This window comes from Macaca fascicularis, chromosome 20, assembly GCF_037993035.2.
Source record: "Macaca fascicularis isolate 582-1 chromosome 20, T2T-MFA8v1.1".
Lineage (NCBI taxonomy): Eukaryota > Metazoa > Chordata > Mammalia > Primates > Cercopithecidae > Macaca > Macaca fascicularis.
In genome coordinates, this window is record NC_088394.1 from 65,234,509 (window position 1) to 65,251,639 (window position 17,131).

The 17,131-nt window shown below is 44.5% G+C and overlaps 1 protein-coding gene across 15 annotated transcripts in view; it reads left to right on the forward strand.

Moving 5' to 3' along the window:
* Position 1: 1 nt before the first annotated feature.
* The window catches only part of UTP4 (UTP4 small subunit processome component), a 39,234-nt gene continuing 22,104 nt past the window's right edge, over positions 2 to 17,131 (forward strand). For 6 of the 15 annotated variants that reach the window (XR_012429093.1, XR_012429096.1, XM_005592362.5 and 3 more), the window contains exons 1-6: positions 2 to 42; positions 808 to 968; positions 4,622 to 4,813; positions 6,001 to 6,085; positions 8,784 to 8,873; positions 12,711 to 12,922. Coding sequence is in view for 7 of the 15 variants with exons in the window: in XM_005592362.5 (XP_005592419.3) it covers positions 810 to 968; positions 4,622 to 4,813; positions 6,001 to 6,085; positions 8,784 to 8,873; positions 12,711 to 12,922 (738 nt within the window). In the remaining 8 variants the exon portion in view is untranslated. Of the gene's footprint in view, positions 328 to 807; positions 969 to 4,621; positions 4,814 to 6,000; positions 6,086 to 8,783; positions 8,874 to 11,648; positions 11,820 to 12,710; positions 12,923 to 17,131 lie in introns of those variants that run through there. The other 9 variants (XR_012429094.1, XM_005592363.5, XM_074027501.1 and 6 more) reach the window with 4 other exon arrangements.

Consider the following 17,131-nt stretch of genomic DNA (forward strand, 5'->3'; position numbering starts at 1 on the left):
CGGAGAGAGGCGAGCGCCGGGAAGGGGAGCGTGCGGCAGCTGGTGAGTTGGGGAAGGGGCGTGGGAAGCGGCTGCGAGAGCTGGGAGTCTTACATGGTGGGCCGGCCCAGGGTCGGCGTCCGGCTGATCTCCTTGTCCCGAGGGTCTCCTTGTCCCGAGGCTGGGTGGGGGCTACTCTGTAGACCCTGGGAGAAGGAAGGGGAGGCGAAGACCGCGCGCGCCCCAGGCGCTCTGGCCCTGCCGAACGCGCCTGCTCTTTCTGCGGGTTCCTAACCTTGAAGCTAGACGAGTGAGGGGCGAACAAGACCGGGTCTCTACTCTGGCCCAGTACGTATGTTGGCCGGCGTCGGGGGGACGGGGTAGGGTAAGTGACAGACATCAGACCAGGCAGCCAGAGTAAGTCAAACCCTGTCCCTTCTTCCTCAAGAGGAGCTCGGTTCTGCCTGCCCCGTCAGCCTTACTGTCACGACCTCAGTTTAGGTCTCTTGTTTGCAAACTTAGCAATAGAGTTGAGAAATGCTTGCTAAAATGCGGATTCCTAGGCGCCCCGAGATTGGAATTCTGGAGCTATGGAGTAGGACCCTTTTTGATTTTTTGCTGAAGCCTCCTTGTTATTCAAACCATCCTGAGCTTTTGAAGATTAAGCAATTCTTGGGGGTGGGGGGCATTGTTAGTAGCTATTTGGAAATGAACTTCAGGGAGATGTTGGAGCCTGCTATCCAGAACAGTGATATTAAGGAACTGAATACTATACGTGACATACTGCAGTTAACATTTAACAATAATGACTCTCTTTTCCTCCCGCAGGAATGGGTGAATTTAAGGTCCATCGAGTACGTTTCTTTAATTATGTTCCATCAGGAATCCGCTGTGTGGCTTACAATAACCAGTCAAACAGATTGGCTGTTTCACGAACAGATGGCACTGTGGAAGTTTATAACTTGTCAGCAAACTACTTTCAGGAGAAAGTAAGTCATTTGGGAGTCTGATATGGTGTTTTGATGTTAACTTCTTCTGAAGTTCAAGAAACTTGTCTTTTATAATCAAACTAATAGAGTGACTTCCTAGCCCCTCTGAAGTTGTTTAGAACTACCGAACTTCTGAGATCTCCTGTCTAACTGATGAGAGAAGCTCAGTTTCAATCTGTGTAATGTTGATTAGAAGGATCCTACCTAGAAATGTGTCATCTCACTGCCTGTCATTGGAAACTGAGGTTTGCTGGATATTTTGGCCACAGGAAGGGAAATTGTTGGTATATCAGTCTCAACACCATTGCAGCTTTGGTAAGCAACATTTCCTGCTGGGAGTGTCAGTACTGTTTCATTGTCAATTCAGAAAAAAATGATAACACATTTTAATATCAGAAACTTTTTGGTGACTGTTGGCAGGAAGGTGGATTCCAAAGTTCATCTGAGAGGATGTAGATCTACATGTCTACATTTGGGAGTAAAGGAGATTTAAAATTAGGTAAAATGTCCTTTGGGTGTATGCGGAGGTCTATTAGTCCTTTTTCTTCTCCCCTCCAAGGTCACTGACTAGTAATTTCGGGTGCAACATCTTAGTACATGTTGAATGACTGTTATGTACTGGGTACTGTGATGTAAATGAATAGATGGGAAAATGAGTGAATTCAGTGCCCAGCAGCCTGGTACCTGGAATTTAGGCATTCTGGAAATGTTTTTCGGTGAATGAGTGGCAAATACTGGGTACTGAGACAGATGTCAGAGGCCCTACCTTTACGGAGCTTAAAGACCAGTGGGAGAAACGTAAGTGTACAGTCTCCAGCCTGTAAAATAAATACGATAAATTGAAACACAGGCATAGAACCTTAATAGAGAATTGCCTTCCCTGAGAGGTGGGTTTAGGAAGTGTGGAAAGGGATGATTTACTGAGCTCACCCCTGAAGAACTAATCAGAATTTAAAAACTACAGGCCCACCACAAATGGGTTACATTCTGTGGCATGAAGAACATATGATGGTGTGTGCTTATTGCATCCTGTGATTTTCTTTCTTTTTCTTTTTCTTTTTTTTTTTTTTGGAGACAGAGTCTCACTCTGCCACCCAGCCTGGAGTGCAGTGGCGTGGTCTTGGCTCACTGCAAGCTCCTCCTCCCTCTCCTGCCTCAACCTCCCAAGTTGCTGGGATTACAGGTGTGCACCACCACGCCCACCTAATTTTTTTTTATTTTTATAGAGATGAGGTTTCACCACGTTGGCCAGCCTGGTCTCGAACTCCTGACCTCAAGTGATCTGCCCACCTCAGTCTCCCAAAATGCTGAGATTACAGGTGTGAGCCACCATGCCAGACTGATTTTCTTTTATTTATTTATTTATTTTTTTAACAGTCATGGCTATATTGTGATTTTTCTGTTTGTCATTTATAATAGTTATAACTATACACTTTGTGTGTTTGTTTAATGTCTTCCATGCAGAACTTCCAGTTTTGTGAGAAAGGAACCATGTCAGTGATAATCACATCTGCATTCCCACCATTTATCAAGTGCTTCGTACAAAGCCACTGCTTAGTAAATGTTTGTTGAATAGTTAAGTCAACCATTCCTTGCCTAGTGTTCCTTATTTTTTCTCCTTCATCTGTTTTATTTTTCAACAATTAATTAACTCAGGCTAGTTTCCTGCTTTCCTTGTATTCCTTTTCCTACTAGATATGATTGCTTACCTCTGTCAGTGACTCTCAGAGCAAGAAAAAATTAGTATGTTAAAATGAAAACTTTAGGGCACAGTGGCTCACACCTGTAACCCCAGCACTTTGGGAAGCCAGGGCAGGCGGATCACCTGAGCCCAGGAGTGCAGACCACCCTGGGCAACATAGTGAGACCCCATCTCTAAAAAAAAATAATAATAAATTAGGTAGGTGTGGTGTTGTATGCCCATAGTTCCAGCTATTTGGAGGGTTGAGGCGGGCAGATCACTTGAGCTTAGGAGGCTACACTGAGCCAAGATCGGGCCACTGCACTCCAGTCTGGATGACAAAATGAGACCCTGTCTTAAAAAAAAAAATGAAGGGCCAGGCGCGGTGGCTCAAGCCTGTAATCCCAGCACTTTGGGAGGCCGAGGCGGGCGGATCACAAGGTCAGGAGATCGAGACCACAGTGAAACCCCGTCTCTACTAAAAATACAAAAAATTAGCCGGGCGCGGTGGCGGGCGCCTGTAGTCCCAGCTACTCAGGAGGCTGAGGCAGGAGAATGGCGGGAACCCGGGAGGCGGAGCTTGCAGTGAGCCGAGATCGCGCCACTGCACTCCAGCCTGGGCAACAGCGTGAGACTCCGTCTCAAAAAAAAAAAAAAAAAAAAAAAAAAATGAAAGTGGGCCTGGTGTGGTGGCTCACTCATGCCTGTAATCCCAGCACTTTGGGAGGCCGAGGCGGGCAGATCACCTGAGGTTGGGAGTTCAAAACCAGCCTGACCAACATGGAGAAACCCTGTCTCTACTAAAAATACAAAAAAACTAGCGGGACATGATGTCACATGCCTGTAATCCCAGCTACTCAGGATGCTGAGGCAGGAGAATCGCTTGAACCCGGGAGGCGGAGGTTGCGGTGAGCTGAGATTGTGCCGTTGCACTTCAGTCTGGGCAACAAGAGCAAACCTCCATCTCCGAAAAACAAAAAAGTGAAAAGAATATGAACATATGAGCTAGGAGTAAGGAGACCTTCATTCACCTCATGCAATTGACTTTGGCACTTTTGGCAACCCACTTAACCAGTATGTATCTTGGCCTTCTCAAGTTGAAATAGGAAAAATTAGAGCTGGGTGCGGTGGCTCACGCCTGTAATCGCAGCACTTTGGGAGGCCGAGGCAGGCGGATCACGAGGTCAGGAGATCGAGACCATCCTGGCTAACACGGTGAAACCCCGTTTCTGCTAAAAATGCAAAAACAAAACAAAAAAAAAATTAGCCGGGCATGGTGGTGGGCGCCTGTAGTCCCAGCTAATTGGGAGGCTGAGGCAGGAGAATGGTGTGAACCCGGGAGGCGGAGCTTGCAGTGAGCCAAGATCGCGCCACTGCACTCCATCCTGGACAATAGAGCAAGACTCCATCTCAAAAAAAAAAAAAAAGAAAGAAAAGAAAAGAAATAGGAAAAGTTATACTTAGTTCCTTTTTTGTCAAGCAGGTCTAAGAATAAAATGCCTTGATAGATATGAAAACTTTTGGGTTAGGTGCAGTGGCTCATGCCTATAATCCAAGGACTTTGGGAGACCAAGGCTCACTGCACCCTCTGCCTCCCAGGCTCAAATAATCCTACCCTGTCAACCTCCATAGTAGCTGGGACCGTAAGTGTGTGCCACCACACCTGGCTACTTTTTATATTTTTTGTAGAGACTGTGTCTCCCTCTGTTGCCCAGGCTGGAGTGCAATTTAAACCTTTTCTGCTGAAAATGTTTTGCTGAACTAGTCCTAGTAAAAGAAACAAATTTAACTGTATAAAACTAGTTAGAATTTGAGCTGAAGAAACGAAAATGTCAGTAGGCATGATCTGAGAGCACAAAACTCCACACTAGTTATTTATGGGGAAGTTGTTTTTGCCATGTTGCCTGTTACCACTCAGTACTGGTACCTGATGAATTTGTGGGAATGTTGAGAAGTTATGGTGTTTCTGCAGTTTTTCCCAGGTCATGAGTCTCGGGCTACAGAAGCTCTGTGCTGGGCAGAAGGACAGCGACTCTTTAGTGCTGGACTCAATGGCGAGATTATGGAGTATGATTTACAGGCATTAAACATCAAGTATGCTGTGGATGTCTTTGGAGGACCTATTTGGAGCATGGCTGTCAGCCCCAGTGGCTCTCAACTTTTGGTTAGTAAGCAACTATTGGTGATTCAATCCAAAATTTCTCTTGTGCCTGCTCAAACTTTCTTGCCTGTGCTTATAGGAGAGTAACGATGTATTATGGCATGTGGCAACCCCAACTACAAGATTGGAATTGATACTGAAGATTTAAAAAATCCCCAGCGCCGGGCGCGGTGGCTCATGCCTGTAATCCCAGCACTTTGGGAGGCCAAGGCGGGCGGATCATGAGGTCAGGAGATCGAGACCATCCTGGCTAACATGGTGAAACCCCGTCTCTACTAAAAAATACAAAAAAGTTAGCCGGGCATGGTGGTGGGCGCCTGTAGTCCCAGCTACTTGGGAGGCTGAGGCAGGAGAATGGCATGAACCCAGGACGCGGAGCTTGCAGTGAGCCGAGATGGCGCCACTGCACTCCAGCCTGGGCGACAGCGAGACTCCGTCTCAAAAAAAAAAAAATCCCCAGCATTCTTTTTGCTGCTTGTCTGGACCTTGTTGATTCATTTATGAAATGATAGGATTACATCAGTTCAACATTTCCCAAACTGTGTTCTGTGGAATTTGGAGATGTAGAGGTTTTTTTGTTTTGGTATGTTTTGTGTTTTATGATAAATTTCTTTTCAGAAATACAGCATGTTTAATCCTGCTGTAAATTCACAATGCACATTGGGATATGAAGAGTTCTAAGAGTCCCTTCAGCAGGTTAACCCGTGCACCAGTGTTTCAGCACAGTGTTTCAAAAATTTGACCACACGCTGAGACCCTTCACATAATTACCATTAGAATGGGTGCTTCCGGATCTTTAATTCTCTGTGATGAGTCTCATTCTTTTTGATCTGCACTAATTTGCACCATATCTTAAGGTGTTTCCATTTAGGTTATAATGTTAATAGGTCTTTCTAATCCATGTCATATGCAAGAATGGGGTCACTAATTAGAACTCTTAATGTCAGTCTGTTTTCTGTCTAGGATATGAAGGCTACTGAGAATACACTTAGTTTCTTGATAACTAGTACTTTGTTTCTCTCACAAATGATTTTTCTCTTTCAGGGCAACTGATAGCTTTAAGGAGGAAGAGAGAACGAGAGAGAGAGTGTGTGTGTGTGTGTGTGTGTGTGTGTGTGTGTGTGTGTGTGTTTAGTCCTATAAAATGTTTACTGTTTATCTTGTCTGTTTACTACCTGTTTCTGCAATAGGTTGGCTGTGAAGATGGATCTGTGAAACTATTTCAAATTACTCCAGACAAAATCCAGTTTGAAAGAAATTTTGATCGGCAGAAAAGTAAGGGTCATTTTTCGTGGGGCGGTAAATAGCCTTAACAAGAAGTTAAGTTTCTGTGCCACTGGAGATGGGATATTTTCCCATGAATCTAGGTAATATTTTATCTCTACTGAGTACAGGGAGGATATGTGCTAGAAGCCTTCCCCAGCCCAGGCTTTACCTATTGTATAGCATAGTTGTGACTGCTTGGTTAAGTAATAATATGGAAAACCAGAAATCCAAAATTGTAAAGCTAGTGTTCCCGTGGAAGTCAATTTGTTAGTTGTCATTTACTTTTGTTATGTTTTAACAAGCATACCTGAAGTCTTGTATTACAATTTTGTCATTAGGAACTGTGGTTCTTTTCTTTTTTTTTTTTTTCTGGAGGCAGAGTCTCACTCTGTCACCCATGCTGGCAGTAGCAGTGGCATGATCTAGGCTCACTGTAATCTCCGCTTCCCGGCTTCAAGTGATTCTGGTGCCTCAGCCTCCCGAGTGACTGGGATTCCAGGCATGTGCTGTCATGCCCTGCTAATTTTCGTATTTTTAGTAGAGACAGGATTTTACCATGTTGGCCAGGCTGGTCTCGAACTCCTGGTCTCACTCAAGTGATCCACCTGCCTTGGCCTCAAGTGCTGGGATTACAGGCCTGAGTCACTCGGCCTGGCCAAGGAACTGTGGTTCTTAATCCTTCTGGTGCATTCAAGTTGAATGAGGGAGTTTATAAACAATTGCCCATCCTTGGGCTTTACCTGGGCTGAATTGGCATTGATCCTTTAGAACAGGGGTTGGCAGAATATTTCCGTAAAGGACCAGATAATAAACATTTTAGGCTTTGACAACCCTACATTGTCTGCCAGCTGTATCAGTGTAGTGCAAAAGCAGCTGTAGACGACACTGAAACTAATGGGCAAGGCTGTGCTCCAGTAAAAACTTTATTTACAAAAACAAGCAGTGGGCCTGATTTGGCCTGTGGGCCACAGTTTGGTGACCCATCTTCTAGAGGGTAGCAGCTGTCCTCTGTGTCCATTAGTAATACTTGTCCTCTGCTGATCAGATTCTTGCTTCATTTTTAATATCTCTAAGGTGCTTTTTTTTTTTCTTCCTGAGATGGAGTCTTGCTTTGTTGCCCAGGCTGGAGTGCTGTGGTGTGATCTTGGCTCAATGCAACCTCCGCCTCCTGGGTTCAATCTGTTCTCCTGCCTCAGCCTCCCTAGTAGCTGGGACTACAGGTGCGTGCCACCATGCCTGGCTAATTTTTGTATTTTTAGTAGAGATGGGGTTTTACCATGTAGGCCAGGCTGGTCTCGAATTCCTGACCTCATGATCCACCCACCTCAGCTTCCCGAAGCTCTGGGATTACAGACGTGAGCCACCACGCCTGGCCTGGGTGTTCTTTTTCAATTACAAAGGTAATACAATGCTTTTTAAAATTCTCATACATTTTCCCAAGTATGAAATAGAAAATAGGTATCTCAGCTGGGCATGATGGCTCACACCTGTAATCCCAGCATCTGGGGAGGCCGAGGTGGGTGGATCACTTGAGGTCAGGAGTTTGAAACCAGCGTGGCCAACATGGTGAAACCCCATCTCCACTAAAAATACAAGAATTAGCCAGACGTGGTGGCAGGTGCCTGTAGTCTCAGCTACTAGGGAGGCTGAGGCAGGAGAATCGCTTGAACCTGGGAGGCGGAGGTTGCAGTGAGCCAAGATCGCACCACTGCACTCCAGCCTGGGCAACAGAGTGAGACTCCATCTCAAATAAATAGGTATCTCATTTCCACTCTGTGGGCAACGTTTTGGAACTAGTCCTTTAGACTTTTTTGTGTATTCATGTAGAAGTACATACATTTCTTGCACTTGATCCACTGCAGACATCTTTCTGTGCCAGTCATGGCAGTCTGCATGGCATTCCATTTTATGGAATGGAATTATTTAGCCTAATTTCTATTGAAATACATATATGTATTTTTTTTTCTTTTTTCTTTTTTTTGGAAACAGGGCCTCACTCTGTCACCCAGTCTGGAGTGCAGTAGCATGATCACGGCTTACTGCAGCCTTGATCTCCTGGGCTCAGGTGATCCTCCTACCTCAGCCTCCCAAGTAGCTGGGGCTATAGGTGTGCAACACTATGCCCGGCTAATGTTTTGAATTTTTTTGTAGAGACAGGGTTTCACCATGTTACCCAGGCTGGTCTTGAACTGGGCTCAAGCAATCCGTCTTTCTTGGCCTCCCAAAGTGCTGGGATTACAGACATGAGCCACCACACCTGGGGGTGTGTGTGGGGGTGTGTGTATGTGTATATATACGTATATTTATTTTACTACTGTAACCAGTACTGCAATGAACATTCTTGTATACATATTTTTGGGCCCTCATGCTAGTATTTCTTTTTGATCAGTTCCCAGTGCAATTACTGGGCCAAAAAGTATGCACATTTAAATTTCGTGAGATCACTTCCAGCCTCTTCCTTAAAAGGCTATATTCATTTATACTTCCATCAACTATTTATACATTATGAAAGTATCAAATACTTCATTGTCAATCCCAGGGCAGAGTTGTGCCTCATCTATTACAAAACGGTGCTTCAGGGAGTACTGTAGACGAGAGAGCTAAGATTGTAGAACACTCTAGAGATAATCGTGGGAAGAGAGCTCAGTTACTCTTTGTATATATTTATGTGTATGTCACTTTCTTTTTTTGTTGTACAACTCCCAAGGTCGCATCCTGAGTCTCAGCTGGCATCCGTCTGGTACCCACGTTGCAGCTGGTTCCATAGACTACATTAGTGTGTTTGATGTCAAATCAGGTGATTGTTTTTCTCATTTCATTTGGGGTGGGGGAGTGTGGGTCTTGTTTGTCAGATTCACATTTCTGGGTTTTCAAAAGCTTGAGCCTTTGTCATGCTTTCATGATGTTTGTGGCCTAACATGTCATTAATCTTCTGAGATGTCCGCAATGAATTTTACTCCTTTCTTGGATTACTACCACTGCTTTTAGGGGAATCTTGGATCTTCAGTAAGATGTAGTATTTTTTATTCATCATAATAAGAATTCACAATAAAATTATCTTAACTAGTACATTCATTCACAGTTCATTCATGTACTACGAACAGTAGAGTTACCTATGTACAGATCCCAGTCCTTGGTAAAAATGGGTTTCTGTCATTGAGGAACATAAGGTCTTCGTAGCATAATTGGTGAAACATGAGATCAGAAAAGCAGAGAACCATGATATTTTCTGTTCTTGACCTGGAAAATTGGCTTCGTAGAATCCTTCATTGATGGGGTTGATCTCAACTTGTTTGGTGGACATGTCTGTACTTCCGTCTGAGATACAGAGATAAAACAGATTGGCTGGGCGTGGTGGCTCACGCCTGTAATCCCAGCACTTCAGGAGGCTGAGGCAGGTGGATTACCTGAGGTCAGGAGTTCAAGACCAGCCTGACCAACATGGAGAAACCCCATCTCTACTAAAAATACAAAATTAGCCGGAGTGGTGGCACATGCCTGTAATCCCAGCTACTCAGGAGGCTGAGGCAGGAGAATCACTTGAACCCGGGAGGCAGAGGTTGCGGTGAGCCGAGATTATACCATTGTACTCTAGCCTGGGCAAAAAGACCGAAATTCTGTCTCCAAAAAAAAAAAAAAAAAAAGTCAAACACCTCTCTCCTTTTTCCTCAATGCTCAAATAATTTTTTTATTTGTTATATATGCATATATAAAGAATTCCTGGCTGGGCGCAGTGGCTCACGCCTGTAATCCCAGCACTTTGGGAGGCTGAGGAAGGCAGATCACCTGAGGTCAGGAGTTCGAGACCAGCCTGACCAACATGGAGAAGCCCTGTCTCTACTAAAAATACAAAATTAGCCAGGCATGGTGGCCCATGCCTGTAATCCCAGCTACTCAGGAGGCTGAGGCAGGAATATCACTTGGACCCAGGAGGTGGAGGTTGGCATGAGTCGAGATTGCACCATTGCCCTCCAGCCTGGCAACAAGAGTAAAACTCTGTCTCAAAAAACAAACAAATTCCTTTAGCTTATTACAAAAAGAGGGAGTCCTTCTATCTCTCTCTCACACTCCTCAAGGCAAACCACTTGTGACCCTTACCTGATTCTTTTGGTATCTATCACTGCAGCACCTAGCATGCTTTTTATGCTACATTTTGATTTTTCAGCTTTAGACCATTTTTTAGTGACTTCTATGACTTGCCCCTCTTTTTCTACCATCTGCCACAGGCATCCACACTTTCTCCTGATCCTCCCAGTATGGTTATATTATAACTTTGTTCAGATTAGTAGTTGATATTTTTATTATTATGACTGTATATACTACTCACATAGTAAATTTCCTTTCTTTTCTTGTATCCTCATTGTTTAATAGTGCCTCTGTCTTACTGATACAATCCCACATTTTTCCAGTTTCATAAATTAGGTTCAAGTCCATCTGGTTTTCTTTTTGTTTTTTTGTGTTTTTTTGTGTTTGTTTGTTTGTTTGTTTGTTTGTTTTTTGAGACAGAGTCTCGCTCTGTCACCCAGGCTGGAGTGCAGTGACGCTCATTGCAAGCTCCACCTCCTAAGTTCACGCCATTCCCCTGTCTCAGCCTCTCCGAGTAGCTGTGACTACAGGTGCTCGCCACCACGCCCGGCTAATTTTTTGTCTTTTTAATAGAGACAGAATTTCGCCGTGGTCTCGATCTCCTGACCTCGTGATCCACCCGCCTCGGCCTCCCAGAGTGCTGGGTTTACAAGTGTGAGTCATCACGCCCAGCCAATTCCATCTGGTTTTCTTTCTCCACTTTCATCTTTGTGAATAAGTCCCTCCCAGTGCCTTCTGACCCACTCCCATCTGGCTTAGCCACTCTGGGCCTGCTGCACAACTGTGAGATTTGGAATTCTGATTCTTCCGTTGTTCTCAGGATGTCCTTTGCTTCTCTATTGGATAGGACGTCCTGTTTCTGTGTTATTCACTTTCTTGGTTTATCCTTTGGTGCATCCTGAGTAAGAGTACATGAAAAATAATTCTAGCTTGGAATTCTTTTCCCTTAGAATTCTGAAGCCCTGGCTCCGCTGTCTTCTAGCTCCTTGTATTATTAGCAAGTCAGATGCCATTCTGAGAGTTGATCCCTTTGTATAGGACCTGTTTTATTTTTTTCCCCTCCGGAGCTTTTAGGATGTTTTCTCCTTACTGTTATGAAATGTAATAATTAGGTTTCTTTGTGTGTGGATCAGTTAATTGTTCCGGACACCTGGTAGGTTCTTTTCATTCAGTACCCATGTCCTTCAGTTCTGGGGGGAAATTCTTTTATTTTTCATTTCTTTCTCTTTTTACTATGCTTTCTGGGAGAGTTTGTCATTTTTATCTTTGAATTCTCTGTTGAGTTTTTCATTTTTGACATTTCCAGAGTTCTTTTTTGTTTCCTGAATCATCTTTTTTATAGCATTCTCTTTTTGTTTCATTATACGGAAACTCTTCTCTTTCTAAGGCTATTAATAATTGTCAGGTGTTTTTCACTCTGCCTGTTTCCTCCCTGTTATTCATTTATTTGTTTCTGTTAGTCCGTTTGGCCTCTGCCTTTCACATTAAAGGCTTTCCTCATCTCATCACTGCATCATGTGGCTTACTGAGCTTGGATTTCACTGAAGAATGATCTGGCTGTACTGCTTATTCCGGGTAGCCCTGAAGCCAGAATCTTCAGATCTTTTCTTTTGTGCCAGTTATGTTCCTCAGAAATGGTTTTTCATTTTAGTGCCTGGTGAGTATTGGCCTGGCTATCAGCATTCTAAGGGGAAAAAAAAGAATGGTGTTCTCAACATTCAATGAGAAATGTTCACTTAATCCTGGTTTTCATATACTGCTTCTGCCTGATAGCCCTCCTCAGACAGCATCTCCAGTATTCTGCTGACGTGCTTTTTGGGAGCTTCCCAGCTTCTTAGTTAGGGCATGGCTATCTGGGGGGTCTACCAGCTGGTAACGGATCCCTCTTTGAAGCCCCACTTACTCCTTTTCTAGAATATCTGGGTTCCCCAGTTCCTGAGTCTAAGGATTCCATAGTATAATTCAGGTGGCTTCTTGGCCACCTTCCTCTCTGCTGACCTGGGACTTAGTTTCAGGGCTCTCCTAAGTCCGTTGCCACTACTTGTCTGCTTTCCAATTCCCCAAATTTTGTCACTGTTCTCTCCCTTTCCTGTGGGATTTTGGAAAAGAGCAGAGTGTAATGTGTGTGTGCAGTTGACCAGCTTTAAGTGAATGTCCCAAATATCTCTTTCCATTTCACCTCCCCAAAAGAGGTTTCTGTTCTCATTCTCTTCCCTCCCTTCCTCCCTCCCTCGCACCTTCTATCCCATTCCTATCAGGCTCTCCCAATACTCCTTCTCTTCAGGTAACCATTTTGGAGTTCCCAGATCAGGTTCACCAGAACTACCATTTATAGGCTGACTGTGTTCAGTCAGCTCACATACCATATCATGCTTACCACTGGCTGGTTTGTTATGTTTTGTTTTGTAGAGATGAGGTCTCACTTTGTTGCCTAGGCTCGCCTCAAACTCCTTGGCTCAAGCAATCCTCCCACTTTGGCCGCAGACAGATTTTGAAGACAAACAGAGAAATAAGTACCATTCAAAGATGTGCTTTTCTGAATTTTCAGGAAGTGCTATTCATAAGATGATTGTGGACAGGCAGCATATGGGTGTGTCTAAACGGAAGTGCATCGTGTGGGGTGTCGCCTTCTTGTCCGATGGCACTGTCATAAGTGTGGACTCTGCTGGGAAGGTGCAGTTCTGGGACTCAGCCACTGGGACGCTTGTGAAGAGCCATCTCATCGCTAATGCTGATGTGCAGTCCATTGCTGTAGCTGAGGTGAGTACAGTCCCTGTTTAGAGTGGTTGATGTACAACCTCGGGGGTGAGCAGAGAAAGCAGCCTTAGTGATGTGCCACGAACACTGGTTCCTGATCCCGGTGTTGTACTGGAGGAAGATCAGTTTAGGAAAATGCATCTGAAAACCCACATTGTTTCCATAGTATCTAACAATTGGTTAGAGAATGCAGGATTCTCCAAGAGATTAGTTAGCATTGAGATTTTCTTCAGACACTGCTCACCTCCAGTTCATCTTGTCTGATTGTAGATAGGGTGCAGCAGCCTAGAAGAATCTCGAGAAGCGCTGTTTCTCTCTCTGTCCAGGTGCTCTGCTGCTTCCTATCTGTTTGGAACATTGGAAGATAACTTTTTAGTGATTTTAAAAATGTTCATTTTCTTCTATTTGAATAATCCTCAAGTAGATTTGTGTTGAACAGATAGGCCTCTTTTCCTTTGGTAACATGAATTCTTCTCTTTTAAAACCTTTGTATTTATTTATTTATTTTTAATTTAATTAAAAAAATAGAGATGGGGTCTCCCTGTGTTGCCCAAGGTGGTCTTAAATTCCTGGGCTGGAAGATCCTTCCATCTCAGCCTCCCAAAGTGCTAGGATTATAGGCAGGAACCACGGCACCTGGCCAAAATGTCTTATTTAGTAGTAGTATTCTTTTCTTTTTTTTTTTTTTTTGAGACGGAGTTTCCCTCTTGTCGCCCAGGCTGGAGTGCAATGGCGTGATCTAGGCTCATTGCAACCTCTGCCTCCCAGGTTCAAGCTATTTTCCTGCCTCAGCCTCCCCAGTAGCTGGGATTACAGGCCCCCGCCACCACACCCAGCTAATTTTTATATTTTTAGTGGAGACGGGGTTTTACCATGTTGGCCAGGCTAGTCTCAAACTCCTGACCTCAGGTGATCCACCCACCTTGGCCTCCCAAAGTGTTGGGATTACAGGCGTGAGCCACTGTGCCCAGCCTATTTTCTCTCTCTTTTTTTTTTAGACAAAGTCTAGCTCTGTCGCCCAGGCTGGAGTGCAGTGGCACAATCTCGGTTCACCGCAACCTCTGCCTCCTGGGTTCAAGCGATTCTCCTGCCTCAGCCTAAGTAGGGGGGATTACAGGTGCCCGCCACTGTGCCCAGCTAATTTTTGTATGTTTATGGTTTTACCATGATGGCCAAGCTAGTGTCAGACTCCTGACCTCAAGTGATCTGCCTGCCTTGGCCTCCCAAAGTGCTGAGATTACGGGTATGAGCCACCACACCCCGCCTATTATTTTCTATGACATAATATTGTAGAAGAATGGTAACATGAATTCTCATTCAGAAACCTTTGAGTATTTTAGCGGTGAGACATGGAAAGTGACTTTATTTGTTGAAAACCTCCTTCTTTATCTCCTTAGTTTGAGAATGATGTGCTGTCCTACGTGCTGACATCCATATTCTAGTGTAGTATTCCTATTCCATATCACAGGTTTTTTGAGAACAGTTTGATGTATGCTGAAGCCCTGAAAAACATAGATGTCACATGTAAGTGATAATAGTGATATAAGTTGAAATGAGTGGGATAAATTCCGCTTTGAAAATAGAGTTTTAATCTACAGCAGTTGTAATAATTATACTTAAGAGTTAATTATTGGCCAGGCGTGGTGACTCAACGCCTATAGTCCCAGCACTTTGGCAGGCCAAGGCGTGCGGATCACTTGAGGTCAGGAGTTTGAGACCAGCCTGGCCAACATGGTGAAACCCTGTCTCTACTAAAAATGCAAAAATTAGCCAGGTGTGGTGGTGGGCACCTATAATACTAGCCACTTAGGAGACTGAGGCAGGAGAATCGCTTGAACCCGGGAGTCAGAGGTTGCAGTGAGCCAAGATCACGCCATTGCCCTCCAGCCTGGGCGACAAAAGTGAGACTCCATCTCAATAATATTAATAATAATAATAATAATAATAATTTCACCTAAGAGAAATAGAATACAGAGTAAAGGAGAAGTCCTTGCCTTCCAAATCTCTTTCTGGATGGGACTTTAAGAAGACTACCCTTAAAAAAAATTTTTTTTTGAGAGAGTCTCGTTCTGTCGCCCAGGCTGGAGTGCAGTGATTCAATCTCGACTCACTACAACCTCCGTCTCCTGGGTTCAAACAATTCTCCTGACTCAGCCTCCCAAGTAGCTGGGATTACAGGCGCATGCTACCATGCCAGGCTAATTTTTGTATTTTTAGTAGAGACTGGATTTTACCATGGCTGGTTTGAACTCCTCACCTCAGGGGATCCGCCTGCCTCAGCCTCCCGAAGTGCTGAAAATACAGGCATGAGCCACCACCTCTGGCTTTTTCTTTTTGTTGTTGTTGTTGGGTTTTTTTTTTTTTTTTTTTTTTTTTTTTTTTTTTTTAGAAATGAAGTAAACTGTGTAGTTGCAGGTTGGGGAGTGTTTGAGTTCCTAAGCTGCTGGGTATGTCCACTTTTGTCTTAGGCTAATGGTTTTCAAGTAGTGTCTTTAGAGATGAGGGAGCGGCTCCTCAGAGCCACCTTATGTGCTGTCCTTGGAAAATGCTTTCCTTTCTGCTACACAGTCATGACCCCACAAAGGAGTTGGCATGAGGTTAAGGCAGTGTGGTGTGCCCAGAGCACAGGCTTTGGGGCCAGATGGCCATGTTTGTCATGTCTTTAAGCCCTTTGGAACTCTGGTTTCCTTATCTGTGAAAAAAGTTACTAAATGATGATTAGACAGAAAGAAGTTATAATCATGATTCATACAAGTATGAAATGGAAATAAGTCAGATTTTCTGTAATTCATTGTTGAGGGAACCAATAAGATATTTCAGGGAGTTCATCCCGGGAGGCAGAGGTTGCAGTGAGCCGAGATTGTGCCGCTGCACTCCAGCCTGGGTGACAGAGACTCTGTCTCAAAAAAAAAAAGATTTTCGAACCTTCAGTCTTTTTACCATTAGTTTTGTAATTCTCCCCAATACTTTATTTACTTTTAAACTATTTTAAAAGTGTACATTTCAGTGGAAAATTCATTCACATTGTTGAACAGCATTTATCACCACTATCCATTTTCAGAATTTTTTTTTTTGAGACGGAGTCTCGCTCTGTTGCCCAGGCTGGAGTGCAGTGACCGGATCTCAGCTCACTGCAAGCTCCGCCTCCTGGGTTTACGCCATTCTCCTGCCTCAGCCTCCCGAGTAGCTGGGACTACAGGCGCCCGCCACCTCGCCCGGCTAGTTTTTTGTATTTTTTAGTAGAGACAGGGTTTCACCGTGTTAGCCAGGATGGTCTCGATCTCCTGACCTCGTGATCCGCCCGTCTGGGCCTCCCAAAGTGCTGGGATTACAGGCTTGAGCCACCGCGCCTGGCCCATTTTCAGAACTTTTTCATCACCACAAACAGAAACCTGTACTCATTAAATACTACCTCCTCATTCCTCCCTTCTCTCAGCCTCTGGTCACCTCTATTCTACTTTCTGTCCCTATGAATTTGCATATAACATTTGTCATTTTGTATCTGGCTTATTTTACTTAGCATATTGTTCTCAAGGTCCATCCATGTTGTAGCTTTATCAGTATTTCATTCCTTGTTAAGATTGCATAATATTTAAGTGTGTGTTTTGTTTATCCATCCATCTATTAGTGGACATTTGGGTTGTTTCCATCTTTTGGCTATTGTAAATAATGCTGCTCTAGGCCAGGCGCAGTGGCTCACACCTGTAATCCCAGCAGTTTGGGAGACCAAGGCGGGTGGATCAGTTGAGGTCAAGAGTTCAAGACCAGCCTGGTCAGTATGATGAAATCCATCTCTACTAAAAATACGAAAATTAGGCCGGGCGCGGTGGCTCAAGCCTGTAATCCCAGCACTTTGGGAGGCCGAGACGGGCGGATCACGAGGTCAGGAGATCGAGACCATCCTGGCTAACACGGTGAAACCCCGTCTCTACTAAAAAATACAAAAATCTAGCCGGGCGAGGTGGCGGGCGCCTATAGTCCCAGCTACTCGGGAGACTGAGGCAGGAGAATGGCGTAAACCCGGGAGGCGGAGCTTGCAGTGAGCTGAGATCCGGCCACTGCAGTCCAGCCTGGGCAACAGAGCAAGACTCCGTCTCAAAAAAAAAAAAAAAAATACGAAAATTAGCCGGCGTGGTGGTACGCGCCTGTAATCCCAGCTACTTGGAAGGCTGAGGCGGGAGAATTGCTTGAACTCGGGAGATAGAGGTTGCA